Source organism: Ambystoma mexicanum, chromosome 2p, assembly GCF_040938575.1.
Source record: "Ambystoma mexicanum isolate Mex_15411 chromosome 2p, UKY_AmexF1_1, whole genome shotgun sequence".
Classification (NCBI taxonomy): Eukaryota; Metazoa; Chordata; class Amphibia; order Caudata; family Ambystomatidae; genus Ambystoma; species Ambystoma mexicanum.
In genome coordinates this window covers 1466159313-1466178988 of record NC_090923.1, presented here as the reverse complement: position 1 = coordinate 1466178988, position 19676 = coordinate 1466159313, and the positions used below count along the sequence as shown (strand labels likewise).

At 46.2% G+C, this 19676-nt stretch overlaps 1 protein-coding gene across 3 annotated transcripts in view; it reads right to left on the bottom strand.

Annotated features, from left to right (window-relative positions):
* The window catches only part of LOC138567624 (syntaxin-binding protein 4-like), an 839836-nt gene that overhangs the window by 267459 nt on the left and 552701 nt on the right, over positions 1-19676 (bottom strand). For all 3 annotated transcript variants that reach the window (XM_069646045.1, XM_069646044.1, XM_069646046.1), the window contains 2 exons: positions 10027-10133; positions 5407-5557 (listed from right to left, as the gene is read on the bottom strand). In XM_069646045.1, coding sequence (XP_069502146.1) covers positions 5407-5557; positions 10027-10133 — 258 coding nt within the window. The remainder of the gene's footprint in view (positions 1-5406; positions 5558-10026; positions 10134-19676) is intronic.

Sequence of the window (19676 nt, the reverse complement as noted above, 5' to 3'; positions counted from 1 at the left end):
AGCACATCTGCCTCAGCATGCATGCTTACACGCTGCATCATCTATTCAACCCCATCCAGTGTTCCACACCTCTTTACAGTATACATTCCATATAGGTGACTATTTGGTGCACGTACAGGGACACGTGCATGCTCACACCTAATAGCTGCTGCCATGACCGTGCTCCCTGAAGGTGTCAGTTCCGAGTGACACACACCTATTTGTATCCTCTTGCAGGTGATGGAGGATATCCCTTGAGGCCGTGGCTACTTACCCCTGTGCGGAACCCGCAGAACAGCCATGAAGAGGAGTACAATCGTGTGCACACTCGAACCCATGTTGTGATTGAGCAGACCTTTGGCCTGTTGAAGGCGCCGTTCCGCTGCCTAAGCAGGTCTGGTGGTGCACTCCTGTATAGGCCTGAGAAGGTGGCAAAGATCACCATGGCCTGTGTCATGCTGCACAACATGTGCGTCCGAAGGAATGTACCACTGCCACCTGACATTGACATGCATGGCCCCGGTGAGGATGAAGGGGATGGAGACGGAGGCGAAGGAGCCCCCCTGCCAGTATGTGATGCACGGGACGGCCATGCTGTTTTCCAAGCACTAATTGACGAATACTTTTAAGACACAGAGACCATGAATGACTTTTGACACTGGGCCAATGTGAACATGCACAAAGGGAATGTTGTAATTTGGACACTGAACACCGTAACACATTAAATGGATGCACACCAAAAATAACAATGTCCAAAACCTGTGTATTATATGAAAGTGCAAAACTGTGCCCACTCCCCCCTCCCACAATCCCCCAACAAACTCCCTCACCCACCCCACAGATCCCAAATGTCCCCGTGTGCGCAACAAACAGTGTTGCCTTCACCAATGTTACTCCTCACATTTTTTCCATTTTTCAGAAAGTCACTTTTTGGCGATTTTTGGGTCTGGGGGTTCCATGGCCATGCGCCGTGCACTCCTGTGCGTTAAGCGCACAGGGCTAGATTGAACAAAGGTGGAAGGTGTTGACGTGGTGGATGTGTCAATTGTCAATCCCCTTGCAGACCCATAGTGTGGCTGCTGCTGCACTTGCCTGATGTTGGCTAGTAGGGCCTTGGTCAGTGGTCAGTGACCCCATGCACTGCCTGAATGCAGACGTGGACGCCTCCACGGCAGCTGTATTTGCAGCAATGGCCGTGGCTATGGCCTTCATGGCCTCATTACCGGCAACAACCTGTTGCCGCATAATCTGCAGCATCTCGTCTTGGCGGGCCTCCACCCTTGACAGACGGACCTCAAAGGGGGTTTCTGTCGCAGGTGTACCGGTGGCTGGTGGGGTGGTGGAAGGAAGGGTGGTGGAAGGCAGGGTGGTGGAAGGCAGGGTGGTGGAAGGCTGGATGGTGGAAGGCTGGGTGGTGGCAGGCACCTGCCTGGGGCCCTCGTCCTGGGCACTGTCATCCGCGAAAATGACGATGTCCGAATCTCCTAGGTCGGAGTCATGGAGACATGGGTCATCCAGGCTCTCTGTCTCCACAGGGGGGGAGGGGGTGCCAATGGGTGCTGGGCTGGGCAATCCCAAAGATTCTTCGGCCTCTTCGACCACCTCTGTGGACACGACGTCCGTGGTGGCCGGTGGTACAGCTGGCACTATCGCAGCAGGTGCACCCTGCAGAGATGATGCCTTGTGTGGCACACTGGGAGTGGTCGCAGGCAATTTTTTTTCGGAGGAGGGGGTTGCGGTGGCCCTGGTCCCCTTGCGTGCACTGGATGTGCTTGGCCCCCTGTCCTGGGTTCCACCTTCCTCATCGGTGCCTGGGGGATAGAAGAGATGCAGGTCATCAGTGAGATTGCCAAATGGCAGCTGTGATTTGTTGCAGTGTAATATCTTGATACATCAGGCATGATTTCATTTCTGTTGTGTGGCATTTGGTGTACTGAGGGGACATGTTGCCAATGATTGCATGGCTGGTGGCAATGGATTGTCTAGGTGTGGGGGGGGACATGGGCATGGATGGGTCATGTTGCACCTCTGTTGGGTTTACATATTTCACGCAGCATGCATGCGGTGCAGGGGGTGGCAATCAGTATTCTGTTGGTGAGTTGATGTTGCCTTGGGACTCCCACCTCACTTGTGTCACATCATGTTTTGTTATTGGTGGATGTGATGGTTCACTCACCTTCCTCTGTTGTGGTAGCTGCCCCGAACTCCTGCTCTCCGATCCCCTCTATGGATTCTGGGTTGATGAATCCACTTGCAATCTCCTCCCATGTGGTGAGCTTAACAGGGGAGTGTGTGCCACCGCCTGTCGCCATTGCGGCCCTCCGGTTCTCCGCAAGGATCTTCCGGACACGGAGGCGGAGGTCGTCCCAGCGCTTTCTGCAATCCCGGACACTCCTTGGGGTGCTCCCCACTGCTGTTACCCTCTGCGCAACCTCCTGCCACACCTGTTTTTTACACGTTTGGGCCGCATGCTTCAGGTCCGTGCTTGGGATTATGTCAGCATGCTGTTGTAGGGTGTCCGCTAGCATTGTCAATTCAGCATCTGAAAAGCGCTGCTTCCTCTTCCTTTGTGAGCTTTTTCCGGTGGCCTTTGACATCCTGGTTGTGTTTTGGCACTCAACAACACGGGTGTAGTGGTAGTAATGGAGAATGGCAATGGATTGTGTTTTTAAAGACGGCCGCCGGCCCATTTCCCGTTCCTGCGCGATGATGTAATTTCCGGGTCCGTTTTTTGCGAACAAGGTAATAACATGTCGGTATTACCGTGCCGGTATTTACGGTTAGTGTGAGGCGGTAGCGCAATGGGCGGGCCCCGCGATGCCGGTATAGGGGGCTTGGAGGCCCTTTACCGGCATGGCGGTATTGCCACTACCGGCATGGGGGAACACGCGTGCTCGCACACTCGTAATGACCCGCTATTAGCGGGTTCATACGTGCACGGACACGCTCATTCCGGCATGCCGGTAATGAACCCGGTTTTACCGGGCAACTCGTAATGAGGCCCAATATCTTTTATCACCCGGCCGTTCATTCCCACTATGATCCACAATGAGTGAATCTCATTGTTACCCTCCAGTACCCTCAATTAGCTATTCCTCAATTATTTGATGGCCTCATGCTTGATTCATGCCTGCCCTCTGAGCGTGCTTAAGCCTGTCGCTTCAGAAACGTGATTTTGGCCCTCTTGTCCGTTGCTCTTTTGTGCCACACATCAGCTTCTAAAGACTCCTCTGGTTTTCGTCCTGTGCCTTTTTTATGGAATACTTCGCTAGTTGCCCTTGTACTGCTTTGTCGTTGAACCTGGTGTTCAATCTCTTCGATTCCATTTAGTTTGTTTTTCTTGTTGTTCCTTCCCTTTTAGTCTTCCCTTCTGAGGCTGGCCTATTCGTCCTGTGTTTCTTGGTGTCTTACTTTCTTTCCTTTCCTCAGGGCCTTCTAGCATCCTTCCTTCTTCACAATCCTTGTGTCATTGAGTGTTTGTGGATCACCTTCACAATCCTCGTGACATCGGGGTTTTATGAAAATCCGTCACTGTCTTTGTGTCCTCAGTTGTTTTGTGGACTTCCTTCACTGTTCTTGGGGTGTCGTTTTTTGTGGACTTCCTTCACTGATCTGTTGTTGGGTTCCTGGTGGATCTTCAACCATATAAAGCTGTCACTGATCGGGAACCAGACCTGCATCCCTTCCGGCACCTCTGTTTGCTCCAACATCAGACATCCCTTGTGAAGAATTTCCAGCTGCGAAAGGGAATCATTCAGATTTGTTTTGCATTTTTTAGCTTTTGATGTATTCTGTCATGTACGTCAGATCTGCTGAACAGTGTCACTTTCAACCAGAACAAAATAACGCTTCAAAGGGATAAGTGCACACATGTATATCTGCTGGAACTGACTACTAACAAACCCCATACCTGTCATTTGGTTAAGCAACACGGCAGTCATAGATAACATGTACATTGCAGTAAAGAGTATGCTGGAAACCAAATCCCAACAAACAGGTGCCTGCCTTTACTCTTGGGCTACCTGACTTAAGTTCATGGATGTGACCATCAGACTAGTGGTGCACCTATTTATATGAGCAATCAAGCATGCAGTGTATGTTGCCCCCCCCCAGAGATGTAAGCAATTCCGATTGGCTTATTTGGCCGACAGTCACAAATCTTCTCAGATGCGGAATCTGCAGGCCTATTGATCATGCAGAGTTTCCTGGAGTAATTTTAGGGGATTTGCAAGTCAAATGTTCGTAGGTATGCCCAATTCCAGGGAACGAAAGCCTAACCTACACCCTTTCTGTTACCAGGCAGGTGTATTGGAAATTTCACCCGCTTGATCTACCTCTCTACCCTTAGCAATCTTAGAGAATGGCCTCTGCTTTCCCACCAGCAAACTATTTAACCTCGAGTGATTCAACGCTACCTCCACTCACTGGTATCAAACTGGATGACCGTCATTAAACAATATAGCCCTACACACATTCCTCTCTTTGCTATTCAAGTTCATGCCACCACCTCAACAATGGAACACACAGCTGACACCTGGGTCCTCAGCCAACCAGTGCTGGCACACGATTAGCATGACTTAGATGCGGTCCACCGATAGCATCTATCTGCTGCACTGGGTTGAGGCCTCCAGAAAGAGGAGGTACCACTCACTTGACATTGATACACCTTTGTCTTGCATTGTTCAATTTGCCAGTCCATAGAATGGATTTAGTAACCTTCTAATGGCGTTTGTGACCACCTACATAGAGAGGTTCTGGCAGAGATACTCATAAAAAGAAATATCACAGACCAGAGGGAAGCTAGAGTCAATGAGTGAAAGAAACTCATCCAACGAAAGTATTTCTAGTCATGAAAGTTCACCAAAATGACAGACATTTGGTATATTAACAGATGATACAAAATAGTTGGGCTGGTGGCACAGAGACAAAGGTCACAGAATAGCTCACAGAGCATGCTGGGCCACCGTGGCCTCATACCTCCTCTAACTACTAAGGCACAATTTCCAGCACAACAACAAGGGCATGCAGGATACTCACAAGTTAGGAATGGAAGGAAAATAGCTTCAATTGTAAAACCAGTATGGCAGCTATTTCTCGTACAAGCTACTGGGTCCAGGGAATGGGGAATTGCCATGCGATAAGGGGCAAGGGCTTGAACTCAGCAAATATTTCAATCACATTCTTACATGCCTCCGGCTTTAAAATCACATCCCTTAAGGCCTCAGAATGTATTTCTAAATACTAACGCTATACAGAGAAAAGTATTTAGCCCGACTCAAGTATACATTTCTTAAATGACAGCCTGAGACCAAATCAATACATTGGAGATTATGGGAAATGTGTGCATTAGCCAATTGTGAAGTTTTCTCTAGTAGTGCAAGAAAGACAAGTCAGCATAGGCTTCTGCAGACCTCTGGCGCCTCTTACCTCAGGAGACCGGACATGGACCTTCAGCCTGCCGGGCCCAAGCCCATTTCCAACAGCTCTTTGTGGCAACAAGTGCAGGTTATTGTGCAAGGAGGTGCTCGGGAGCCGACCTCTACCTGGGATAAAGGTCACTTCTGTGCTGTTTTCATGCCTAAAAAAATGAGACAGTGCGTGAACCACATACAGAAATGGATATGCCGATGCCACTACACACGCTTAGAGAAGCACATTAAGTTGAAATGCTAACTATATTAGTTCATTCTTTTATTCCATTTTCCCTGAGCATGCAGTTCATCATCAATTCTCTTAATGACTAGGCCTTTAGTGAGTTCTTCCTGCGTTAGCACCCTGATTTCGCCTAAGTGCAAGCCTTTCCACCATGATTCCTTCACTACTTCTCCAGGATCTCAGCTCTCCTCTAGCCTTACACAAATGAATCTGTCTGCTGCTTTTGATGTTGGACCAACCCATTCCACTTAATGTGGTTTCTGAATGCGGTGTCCTGAGGGCGGTGCTTAGCTGTTTTTTTTCCTTTAGTTCTAATTATTCCTACTCTGTTTCTTGGTCTGGCCAATGTTGCTCTTCTTTCCACCTCTGGTAAGGGCTCCCTCATAGTTAATATCTTTGCTGTTTTCTAGCTGTCCTTGCTATCATTCGCCACCTATTTCTTCCTTTCGTAAATCCTGCCTATACATGGATTAATCACAAATGCTTATATCATTAGCATCTTACATTCAGCCTCTTCACAATACAGTGCTCTTGTATCCAACTATTGTTAACCACTGGATGTTCTCCCACTTCCACCATCTAAACCCACCTTAAGCTGAGGTTTTAGTCTTCATTCTTGCTCTTTTCTCTCTATTTTTTACCCTGTGCTGCCCCTGCTTGCTTCATTTGGCAGTAATGTTAGTGTGGTTTTTCAAACCTCACATTCTTTCTCTGGTTACATTTACCCTCTTAGCCACATTCACTATCAACTTTATAACATTTGCAAAATTAATCCTATTGGTACTCTCCGAACTACTAGAACTTTCTTTCTCACCATATTCTTTTCCAGGCTTGTTCATAGGATCTCTCCTTTGATCAATATTTGGGCCTGCGCTCTTTCTCTGCTTTAATCCATCTTGAACTCTCCCATTGATTTACTTTTTACATGTCCTTACTCTGCTCACATCAAAGTCCCCTGCAAATTAATTTTCCCTGTGTCGCTACAACTTCTTTTTCCAGCTACATTTCTCCTGCATTGGTTTCAAATGTTTAAGCGATTCCTACAGTCAGTTAGACGAATGCAATTTTCATTAGGTCTGCAACCCACTGAGGGCTAACCATAGGATATAATGAGGCCTACTGGCCTCCCCCAGCGCGTATAGACGACACGTTCAATTATATGGGACCCCTGCACAAGTCCTCTTTCTAATGATGGCTGGGTTTTGTCCATCTTACCTGGCATACAGTAATGTGGTACAAATATGATCCCCTTCCCACTTTCTAGGGCACAACATCAGTGTATAGAGGGGCACAGGCTCCTTAGACATTACAAAGAATTCTCTCGCTCCCTAGGCAGGAGAAAATGGAATCACTACGACCACTGCAAGAGAGTAGCTGGCGAAAGTGTGTACCCCAGCCGCTGCTCACAAGGAGTGTGGGGTTAAGGGCCGGAGGAGGAACTTCTCTTCTCAGGCAAACCCTCCTGTCTCGTCTCTCCATCTTGAAACTGCATCTCTCCAGACATGTGATATATTAGGTAGGTAAAGGGGTCGGTGCCAGTACCCCAGCCTGCTCTGAAACACTCAAAGTCCTTTCCAATTATTGGTTGAAAACATAGCCTGACCCTAATCCATCCACCCAACCCACAGACATGCCCACCCTCCTGCCATTTTAATTTCTGTCATGAATTAATTGAGTCCCAGGAGGCCTGGAATCCCTTGCATAGATTGAAAAGGATATGTTTGTAATCCATATGTAAACAGTTTTTTATATGTTTATTTTAGTATTGTAAAGTGAGTTGTACAACCAGCCCGGCATTTTTCTGCATTTATGTTAACTGAAAAAGATGGTTCCACCAATGGTTTCAGAAATTCCTCTGGAGTAGGTATAGCCAGGGGAAGGGTCGAGACTGTCTTTACCCACCAGGATGTGTATTTCTGATTACAGTGGTTGTGAAAAGGGAGATGAGGGCCTTGTGGAGCACAGTTGCTGCCCCCCTCCCCCTGAGTATGCACTGTCTATGTCTACTGGTACTGATGTCTCTTCCGCACTGCCCATCAGCCTCTTTTCTTTTCTGGCCAGCGTTCTCTTTTGTTTCTTGAAGGACAGAAACTCCCCGAATGCACCTATGTACAACCAAGAAAACACAGACCAGAAACAGGGGGATGGAATCAAGAAGAGAAATATTATGGAGTGAGATTTCTCTTGCTGGAGATGAGACACCCAGTAGCAGACCTACCAACCCCAAACAGACATTGGGCGAATGGTGGGGCATCAGAAAAATCGAATTGATAGTGAAACAGGACTACAGAGGAGCAGGAGAGACAAAGAAAACCTCACCAAATTGGAAGCAAGACTGACCAGCACACGAAGAAAGCCACAAGGAACGCGAGCTGCCTCAGCACACAAGGCTGCTACCCTGCAAATGCAGATTGAAAAGGTGCTGGGGATAAAAGACCAATTGAAGTCTGCCAGGGATAGCATAGTCAGAGATTGGCCAAGGGGAGCATGCAGCCAGGAGGACCAATTGTAGCCAGGAGGAGTGTTGGAAGAGGGAAGGTTGGTTTATAAAAGCCCAGCCAGCACAGAAGAGATTGGAAGGTGAAATTAGGTGGAGCGGTGGTGGATCAAGAGACCAGGCGCAGGATGGACAGTGAAGGGGAGTGCTGAGGATACTATGGCAGTGCTCTGAGATAGAGTGCAGGTGAAGTATTGTGTGGAGGAGAGAGTGGTACCAGTTGCGTGTAGTGGATTGAGGTGGTGCAAAAGGTGACTCAAAGAAAGGGGAGCGAAAGGTATAGAGGGAGATAAGTGAAAGGGGATTCAGAGAGGGTGTGAGAGAGAGTAAGTGATGGAGTGTGTGTGACAGGAGATAGTGAAAGGTGGTAGTAGGGATAGTAGTGGGGTGGGCAGAGAAAAGAAGGAGCAAAGTCGTTGTGAGAAACAGGCAGGTAGTGTGTAATATCAGGCGACAGAGCAGTTGACAGGGGTTATTGAGTGGGAAAGGTAAGAGGAGAGGAGAGCAAGTGGAGAGAGAGAACACAGAGAGAGGGGACAGGGGAGAGGTGCAGGTAGTGAAAGAATGGTGGTAGTGAGAGGGAAGGAGAGTAGATATAAGGGGAGGGGAAAGAGAAAAATGAGAAGATAAGAGGTACACGCAGCAAGAGAGGGTGACAGGAAGAGCATGGAAAAGGGAGAGTGGAGACAGAGATGAAGACAGAGAGTGAGAGAGAGTGGGATGGGGAGAGACTGGAAGAGAAAACCCTGGTGACATTGGGCAGTCCAACAGAGTAGGGGTATCTCTAAGAAAGTCCCAGAGGGAGATAGTTAGAAAAGGCCATGGCTTTCATATTTCCCTGTCAAAATTATAAACACTTAGATAGTAAAGGTTACCTTGGTTTAGAGTATATTAGGCAGATTCTGGGGGTTAGGGACACCTGGGCTAGGGTGTAGGGAGCCTACGGGGAGGTTGATAGAGCTGCACGGACTCCCTTAATTTCAACCATACCAGTCTTCCCAAAGCAGTTCTTTAAGACTTTAATAAAAAAGCTTAACTCTACTATCTTTGTCTGTGGATTTCTGAGACCATCTGTCACACTGTGTGTAGTCGTTTCACAGACTGCTTTTTGAAATTCTACAATTTGGTTGACTCAATTTCGTCGATTCAACGAAATACACACAATGGGCCTCATTACAAGTAGGGCGGTAAGGGATACCTGGCACCGGTAAGGAGACCGGTGCCGGTAATCCCATACCGCCCTACTACGAGTTCCTTTAGCGGGTCCCTCCTTTAACGCCTGGTCTGACCAGGCGTTATGGACGGGACCGGCTAAGGGACTTCAGAGCTAATAACGGTACCGCAAATTGCATTACCGTTATTAGCTACTTCCCCATTCCCATTGAGCCCTATGGGGGCTCAAATGGGAATGGGGAATGGTTTTTTCAATGGGGATTTACCAGTCCCGCAAAGGTCGGACTACACCGGTAAATCCCCATTCAACGAGACCGGTGCCGGTACCGCTATTGGAGGCAGTCATGACGCAAATAGTGCCATGACTACCTCCAATCTCGGAATGAGGCCCAATGTGTGTGTGCTTGTTTGTGTGTGCTTTGGGAAGGTGAGTAGAGGGGTGGGAGTAGTGGGCGTGGGGTAGGGAGAGGGTAATGGGTGGGCATCATAACAAAAAAAAGAAAAAGATCGAAATTACATCAACCAAGATGATTTGACCAAATTGTAGACTTTCAAACAGGAATCTATGTAACATAGAACCAGTTATACCAAAGCTCTATAACTAGATCAGAGGGATTCGTTTTAGATGAGACATGCAGTGCTCTTGAGCTTGCAGAAACCAAAACACCATGTAAATAGAGAGATGACATTTAAACCCCTCTCAACATTCCACACAATCTTACCTAAAGCGGTTCTTTGCCAGGACACGCTTGGCCTCTTCAATTGTGCTGCCCACCAGCGATTCGCGGTTGATAGCGATAAGCTGGTCACCGGGACGTAGGCGCCCATCCTATAGCATAATGGGTGACAAGGGTGACAGGAATGAGAATGTGTTCCCACCATTAAGGAAAACCACTCTCCCTTCCCTAGAAGTGCCAGACACACCCTCAGAAGCCCTATACTCCATCGCTCACAGAATGAAGATATGCAGTTCAAACATCTTGCCCCTTTATTTACCACTAGGAAATTGTTATAGATGTCACCTGTGTTCAAAAGAAACCAGTAGCAATGCGGTTTTACATGTGGGCAGTGCCCACCCCAAACGCCTTAAAAACAGTATCCCTTACAGAGAGTTTTTAAGGATAAAATGGAATTGCAGTGAGGACAATATCTTTGTACGCAATGCGAGAATAGCAGCTGCTAGAATCCGAGAAAGGGGATACTCTCAAGGTGTAACTAGTAGAGCTTATGAAAAATGCCATACTCGAACCAGAAGTAGCACTTTAATCATGGCCAAGGCTAAAAAGAAAAGATAGGAGAAGCCCGCAGACAATATTAGGTGTATTACAACATACATGAAGGAGCTAGGGATGTCTGAGAAATTCTAGAGAAACGTTGGCATTTATTGACTAGAGATCAAGATATTCGCTCACACATAAAGGCCAATGCCAGTGTCACATTTAGAAGAGCAGCATCGGTATAATCTAAATTGTCGCCCCGCCTTTTTCAATCTGTTGACCCCACATAGAGGGCAGGATAGCTAACAGAAAAACCAGAGAGGTTTTACAAATGTACCAAATGTAAGGCATGCCTATTTGGGACCAACGTTCAAACCTATCATCATCCAAGAACAGGAAAAAAGATTAAGATCAAAAGAATGATTACATGCATGATCTAATATGTGATATATGTGGTAAAATGTAGCTGTAATCTTTGGTACATAGGCAGTACAATGCTAGAAGTGAAGACAAGAATATTACAACATATAAGGGCATTCAAAAATGGGGACATGGCATAACCTATAGCCATGTGACCACAAAAGTGATGGGTGGAAGGTTTTGAATGTATCTGTACCACTGGCATTGCTCTGGGCAACCTTCCACACCACCGTTTTTTAGTCTGTCTGTGCCATTGCAAAAGGGGTCCAGCCATGTGCAAATTAGTCTGGTACTGCCACCAAAGGTAGCAGCCCAGCCCGAACTGCTAGGCCAGGTCCCCTCTGCACGGAAACACAAGCAACCCCAGACATGTTTCGGCCTTGTTGGGCCTCCTCAGTGAGGTGCAGCTTGGTTCCCTATGGTTCAGCTAGCAAGGGACCCATGTCTGGGCATACCCTCTCTCACATAGTGAGACAAACTGTGACCACAAAAGTGATGGGTGGAAGGTTTTGAATGAATCTGTACCACTGGCATGGGTCCCTTGCTCGCTGCGCCATAGGGAACCAAGCTGCACCTCACTGAGGAGGCCCAACATGGCCGAAACATGTCTGGGGTTGCTTGTGTTTCCGTGCAGAGGGGACCTGGCCTAGCAGTCCGGGCAGGGCTGCTCCCATTGGTGGCAGTACCTGACTGATTTGCATATGGCTGGACCCCTTTTACAATGGCGCAGACGGGCCAAAAAACGGTGGTGTGGAAGGTTGCCCAGAGCAACGCCAGTGGTACAGATTAATTCAAAACCTTCCACCCATCACCTTTTGGTTTCAGTTTGTCTCCCTATGTGAGAGAGGGTATGCCCAGACGTGGGTCCCTTGCTCGCTGCGCCATAGGGAACCAAGCTGCACCTCACTGAGGAGGCCCAACAAGGCTGAAACATGTCTGGGGTTGCTTATGTTTCCGTGCAGAGGGGACCTGACCTAGCAGTTTGGGCAGGGCTGCTCCCATTGGTGGCAGCACCTGACTGATTTGATATGGCTGGACCCCTTTTGCAAAGGCGCAGACGGGCTAAAAAACGGTGGTGTGGAAGGTTGCCCAGAGCAACGCCAGTGGTACAGATTAATTCAAAACCTTCCACCCATCACTTTTTGGTTTCAGTTTGTCTCCCTATGTGAGAGAGGGTATGCCCAGACGTGGGTCCCTTGCTCGCTGCGCCATAGGGAACCAAGCTGCACCTCACTCAGGAGGCCCAACAAGGCCGAAACATGTCTGGGGTTGCTTGTGTTTCCGTGCAGAGGGGACCTGGCCTAGCAGTTCGGGCAGGGCTGCTCCCATTGGTGGCAGTACCTGACTGATTTGCATATGGCTGGACCCCTTTTGCAATGGCGCAGACGGGCTAAAAAACGGTGGTGTGGAAGGTTGCCCAGAGCAACGCCAGTGGTACAGATTAATTCAAAACCTTCCACCCATCACTTTTTGGTTTCAGTTTGTCTCCCTATGTGAGAGAGGGTATGCCCAGACGTGGGTCCCTTGCTCGCTGCGCCATAGGGAACCAAGCTACACCTCACTGAGGAGGCCCAACAAGGCCGAAACATGTCTGGGGTTGTTTGTGTTTCCGTGCAGAGGGGATCTGGCCTAGCAGTTCGGGCAGGGCTTCTCCCATTGATGGCAGTACCTGACTGATTTGCATATGGCTGGACCCCTTTTTCAATGGCCCAGACGGGCTAAACACCGGTGGTGTGGAAGGTTGCCCAGAGCAACGCCAGTGGTACAGATTAATTCAAAACCTTCCACACATCACCTTTTGGTTTCAATAACCTATAGCCAAACATTTTGAAGAAAAACATCAAGAAAATATGTCCTCCTTTAGATATTTTACAATTCATTTAATATCCAATAATTCTAGGGGAGGAAATCGAGAAAAAAGGTTGAGACAAGCATTATACAGATACATTATAGAATATGACACAAAGACCCCCATCGGTATAAGGAGGATGAGGAGCTATACACATTTGTGGGTAATTCACACAATGTGTATTACACACAGCCCTTGGGAAGAAGGAATATTATACAGGAAAGTGAATATGCTATTCTGTGACGATCAGGTTGTCTGTATCCTTTATTTTTAACTGTAAATGTTGAAAGAATATACATTATAATGTAAGAATAACACTTATCCACTACAGACATAGGGCCTGATTCACAGAAGCTTTTTACAATGGTGCAATCCCATAGGAAAACGCTTTGTGAATCAGGCCCATAATGTCTACCAGAATGTATTCCACTATATAGACAATAACCTAAGAAGGATTCTATAGGAAGATCTCTCCTACACAATTTAGAAAATGAGGAACGATCTGAAAGTGGTTTATAGTCCATCCACATGAATCACCAAGCACTTTAAAGATATGGATAATGGCAGCACTTTGCCCAATAGAATTAATTGCCCTTATCCTTAAACCGACTTGTGCAATAAGAGACACCTATTCAATTTTGAAATTTATCATGGATATAAGGTTGTACTGTAATTAATTTTCACTATACAGAATGCACTATATATATTCGTTTGGGTAAACTGACATGTAGACTTGCACAAGATTAACAGATTACTTAATCTAGCAGTCCATATGAACATAGGATGATATGAGCCAATAGCACTCTATCATGCATATCTCACCCTTCTTATATAATAGTGGAACTGTACAGTGACGAATATTATGTTGTTATACATTTTTTTAAATGTCCGCTACATGTAGGAGAATGTATTGTAACATATTTGCACTATGCACTTGACACTTTACAAGACATGATCACAGCCTTATAGGACAAAATGCACCTTCCAGAGCACTATGCACCTTACTGAGGCTGAACCAAAATAGGAGAGTACACAATTTCTCCCTATACAATCATCTATGAATGGCATTAGCCGGGTACATAATATAATATGTGGGGTAAGGCAGCAAGGGGCAGGATGTCTAAAAAACACAAAATAAAACATATACTCTTTGTGGAATGATATGGTATTAGACGCAAACAAGATAAACAGTGTAAATATAGTTAAAAACATACAAGTATAACTTGCTACGAACAGCATATTGCTTCTAAATGGACTGTTTACATGGATTGACAATTTAACATATGAATTTTTCAACATGGCGACCATGGTGAAGAAAATCCTAAACAGGGGTTACAAAGTAGAGTACATGACACAAAGAAAGGACTTATGTGACATAAAAAGCATGTCTTTATTACTGGCAAGTGTTAAATCTGACGAAGCCTGTTCCGGGTGAAACGCGTTTTTTGTTTTGTGATGTTCTTGATGTCCACTTGGATGGAATATAAAGAATAAATGTAATCACTTTAGGAGCCAGAGAAACCTTCTCTTTATTTAAATTATAAAGGAGTGAGTGCTGCTGCCTGTTCTGGTTGGACCTCAGCATTAGGGTGGAGCTGTGCCTCTCTAAGAATAGTGAGCAAGGGGTCCACGTCTGGATTCCCATAGTAACTTAGGTTAAGACCCAAAGTTACTTAAATATGCATAAAACAAGGACATATTATCAGTGGCATATTATCATCATCATATTACTTTATTTCAGCCTGTAAAGAAATGTCACATACAAGAACGTTAGAAAACAGCAAAGGACAAACCAGAATCGATGAATAAAACAATTAAAATAAAATGAGAAAAACAACATGAAGTACAATTGATCAAAAATGCAACTTGTATATAAAAATCATTTAGGAAAGTGCAATTGAATAAATATCATCATATTTGTTCCTGGGGGTAAAAACATACCCTAGGTCTCCTGCCATTTAAACAACAAGACTCTGGGGAACAGAATTTCATAATGGAAAAATAAGATAAAACTGTGAGGAGTAACATTTCAATAAACAGTGCATTATAATCAAGATTGAGACCTTAAAAACATTGGCACAGCACCATTAACTTAAAACTCATTTAAGCACATCAGCAATTAAGATGCTATTGTAAGTGTAATTGGTTATTTATAACGCACTTAATACCCAGAGGTTTCTAAGCGCAGACCCGGGGATCGACCCTGCTATTAAGACTATTCAAGTGGGCCAATTTTGCCAAAACTTCCCTTTCCCATCTTTTGGCGAATGCAACTTTCAGTTTTTCTTTAAAGTTGATAGAAATATATTCAAGGCTGTGCCAAAGATTTTCCCACCCTATAGTGCTTAGTTCATTCTTGATGGACACAAACCAGACAATATTCGAGTCACCAGCCGGGGATAATAGGTCCCTAAACGCTTTTCTGAACTTGCCAAGTTTGGTGTTTGCCCACATAGGGGCCCAAAGATACGCAGGTTTTGCACGGCAGATATATCCAATACTTTATGTGTTGGTGTCCATAAAGATTGGGATGTTAGGTGCGTTCACAGGTAGCCCCAGGATACATTTTTAAATGTTTTGCTCTGCAAGCTGCAGTTTGCCAATGCTGCTCATACCCCAGAGCTCGGCTGTGTATAATGCAGCCTGCCTGGCTTCAGCCTTGTACACCTTCATGGTGACACTCGCGAGGTCCACACTGTGTTCCTGCGCAAATCGGGAAATGGTACCACAGTGTCTAGTTAATTTAAGAGGGGCACAGTCAGTTTGGTCACACCAGGTGCAGTTAACCTTCACCCTAACCCCTAAATACAGGTTGCAAGAAACTTGGCCAATGGGCCCATCTTTCAGATTAATTGTGAGTCGCAGAGTTTTCTTCGGTCTATGTCTGCTGAAAACCGATGCTTTCATTATTTCTGTGTTTATGACCAGACCGTTGACCTCGGAAAACTCTTCAAATATGTTTAGTTGTTTCCAAAGGCCCACAGAAGTTAGTGAAAGCCAAACTGCATTGTCGGCGAACAAGAGAATCCGAATTTTCTTATCCGCCAAGGAGGGGGCATCAGTTAGCCCAGATAACAACTTATTGATTACCTAATTTATAAATAAACGGAATAAACTAGGGGCCAAAACACAACCCTGCCCTACATCAATTTCTACATTTACCCTGCGTGTTGTTTGCCATCGAGGGACTACCTAATAATGGCACCATTGTCGGTGTGCAATAGCTGGACTTCCCTCAAAATAGGCAATGGCAGCTCATTTAACACTGACCAAAGTTTTACTTGAGGAACACTGTCGAAAGCTGTTCTCGGGTCGACAAAAGTGGCATGTGCATTCATGCTCCTTAGGGTAACATACTTCTCAGTGATTAAATGTAAGCTTAGGCATTGGTCTATTGTGCTCACATTTTGCCGAAATCCAGCCTGCAGATTAGTTAAAGCCCCTGCCTCCAAGATCCACGCCTCTAGATGCGACAGAACCTCCTTGGTGAACACCTTCCCACCCGCATCAAGAAGGGAAATGGATCTACAGATAGCATGAGACGCCCTGCCCCCCTTCTTGAACATGGGCACAAGTACAGACTGGGTCCAAGAGGGTGGGACCACGCCCTCTGCTGATGCCATATTAAATAGTATAAACAAATATGGACCCCATATATCTATCTCGTTGTTAATCATGTTGATTGGGACCATGTTGGGCTCATGGGCTTTTCCAGGTTTTTGAGACTTTAGTGCATCCCACACTTCATTGAGGGTAAGCGATAAGTGAGCCTCACCTTCATGAGATGTGCTCCTTGAGTGGTCTCTCCCACTCTTACTAAAGGAAATCTTTGATTCCTTGTATAACTTTCCAAAGTTGGCAATCCACATTGTTTATGGTATACTCTCCTGGACCAGGATTTGCTCTCTGGGTTTCTCTGCCCCAATGCACTCCGAAAAACATTTGTAATCATTTGAATTTGAAGCCATAAGAAAGGTATCCCATAGATGCTCTGAAGATTCTATTTTCTTGTCTTTTAGCAACTTATTAAACCTTCTTCTAGACTTGGTTGGGGCCACTGGACTACAGCCTCCGAATCGTCTTGGCATAATCTATCAGCACAGATTTGGCATGACAGCATTTTCCATCATACAAAGGGGTTTTGCGTGTTGCTATTAATTGGAAGCAGACCAAGGCTTACTGAAACAGCCTGCTAGCACCCTGAATAAGGCCTCATGCTGGGCTAACACTTCTTTGTTGTCCCCCTGTTTACACATAAAGAATACCTCAAGGAACAGTAGAATATTCAGATAAATATTCGGAAACTTGGTCCCTGGATCAGACTCTTCACTTTGCAGTGCATCTTGCTTCACCCCTTATCTCAATCGGTATCTTGTTCTTCCTATTAGTATCCAAGCAAAAAGTGATCCTATTACAGTTGCCACATTGGATCATGATCACTTTCCTGTCTGGTTGCCACCCTAAAATCACACACCATGTTCCAAATGTTGATGTTCAGAAGGATATAATCATTCAAGCTGGACTTATTACAAGTACCGAAGGTTTTCCTGGCAGGTTGATCACTGATGAATCTGTCATTACATGCCCTGAGACCCATCGACATGAAAATAGTAGCTACCACTTTGCCATGTTTATATTTCCGCTTTGGGTGCTGTAAGGAACTCATGGTGGCAACAGTAAAGACAGACACACGGGATCACAGTTCAAGGGTGTTTATGAAACTATTGGTTGAAAAAATGCCTAATCTAAACCCCAATCTAAGATGGGAGCAAGCTTCGACCATCAAATAATAAATAAGGAAGTCCTAGTGGGGTCCTGTCAAATAAAAGGGCCTATACTAAGAAAAACCTATTGCCAATCCTTATGCTAAATACAAAAGAAGTGTGGGATAATGTTCATAAGAAAGAAGGTGTTCTTAAATAATAAGTCAGGATGTGGTAGTCAGGTCTCCCTTCCCCACGTTTTCAGCACGACACAAGGTAAGACCTTGGAGCACAATACACGCTCGAGCCTTCCCAGCACAAGCTAACAGGTCCACTCTCAGAAATCAGGGCTTCAGTGGTTAAGCCTCTTGTCTACAAAAAGTCTCTTGCTGCCGTGGGCCTGATGTATTCAAAATAATAAACAAAAGTTATTTTCTGTTTGCACATTGGGTGATGCTTTTCACCCTTGGATCCCCCTCTTCCGGGTACAGATCCCTAGAAAGTTTCTCAATGATATCAGGACCTCCGATAACTATATTTTCTTGCTTTCAAGGGTCTGACAGGCTCAAAGTATCAGAACACAGGTTTGACAAAATGTTCCAGAGTTCTTCATTGTGTTTTTCTGGGTGATAGTTCCTCACCCCTGGGTTCTCCCTCTTCTGGGCTCAGACCCCTCTCGAATATCAGCTTTTCTTTGTTGGGTTCACTCTGGCATGGCATGCAGTCAAAGGCTTTCACTCTTGTACTTTACTTTGTTGCATTCACAGGTTGGTGGTTGTTGGCTTCTCACCCTTGGATCCCCCTCCTCTGTGTCCAGATCTGACTCAACTGTTCGCCTCCCTCGATCAGGTTCACTATGTCTGTACAGACACTATGGGCCTCATCACAACTTTGGCGGTAACCCTTAAATCCGGCGGTAGCGCTATTACCGCCAGATTTAAGGGTCCGCCAAATCAGGACTTCGGCGGATTTCCCCCCAGCTCTTCGCTCGGGGGAAATCCGCCAAAAATTCATGCTCATAACGCTGGCGGGAAATCCGCCGGCGGTATTAGCGTGAAATTTTCCCATTTCCCCCCAGCTGTTGGCTGGGGGGAAATCCGCAGAAAATTTGTGCTATTAGCGCCAGCAGGAAATCCGCCGGCGGTAAGAGTGCAAATTTTACTCATTGAGCCCAATGGGGAATGGGGCATTCCCGAATGGGCTCAATGGGGAATGGGGAATTACATTACCGCCGAACTTGTGATTCGGCGCTATTAGCACCGAGGATTTCGGCGGTAGGGCTATTACCGCCAAAGTCGTGATCAGGCCCTATGTCTGCCCGTCTTTCAATGCAAGTTTCTTGGTGATATTCGCTAGTTCACTCGTGTCAACACACTGGGCCTCATTACACGGAAGGCGGTGAGCCATGGCGCTATTAGCGCCATGGCTCATGCCGGTAAAATACCGGCACCGCCTTGGCGGAAAGGGGATTTACCGCCCCATGCCAAGGTTGGAGGGGCGGTAAATCCCCTTTCCGCCATTGCCCTTCCCCATTCCCATTTCTGCCCCATAGGGCTCTATGGAAATGGGGAAGGCGCTAATTACGCCACCGCAATTTTGCGGTGGCGTAATTAGCTCCGAGGTCCCTTAGCGGGTTGGATTTTAACGCCTGCAAGAAGCAGGCGTTAAATCCTCCAACCCGAAAAGGGACCTCGTAGTACGGCGGTAAGGGTTAATGGTCACCGTTGCCATTAACGGTGACCGTTAACCCTTACCGCCATCCGTGTAATGAGGCCCACTGTATTTCACCCCCTTCTATCGGCATCCCTCTTTCGGTTTCACCCTTGCCAATCTTGTCAATCGTGCCTTTCTCATTCAACCCTTTACGATGCAGGATTTATTTCTCTTAGCTTCACAATCATCTGTCGGCCTAAGATTTTCGACTGTACAGAGTATTTTCCAAGACCCCTGTATGACCACTTTGACCCCCTTTTCACATTTCCCAAGCCTTCTGGTTATGGTAGTTTCAACAATCGGGTAATCGCCCAAGTTTTCTGAGTGAGCACTCACGTGGTGCCGGACTCCTCTGTTGCTGGTTTTCCCCCTTTTAGCATTCTTAGCCCTTTATGCTTTCACAATTCAATAAGCCGCTTGCTATATTTCATTCAACACATTTCGGTTTCTTTTCGACTCTCCCCTTGACG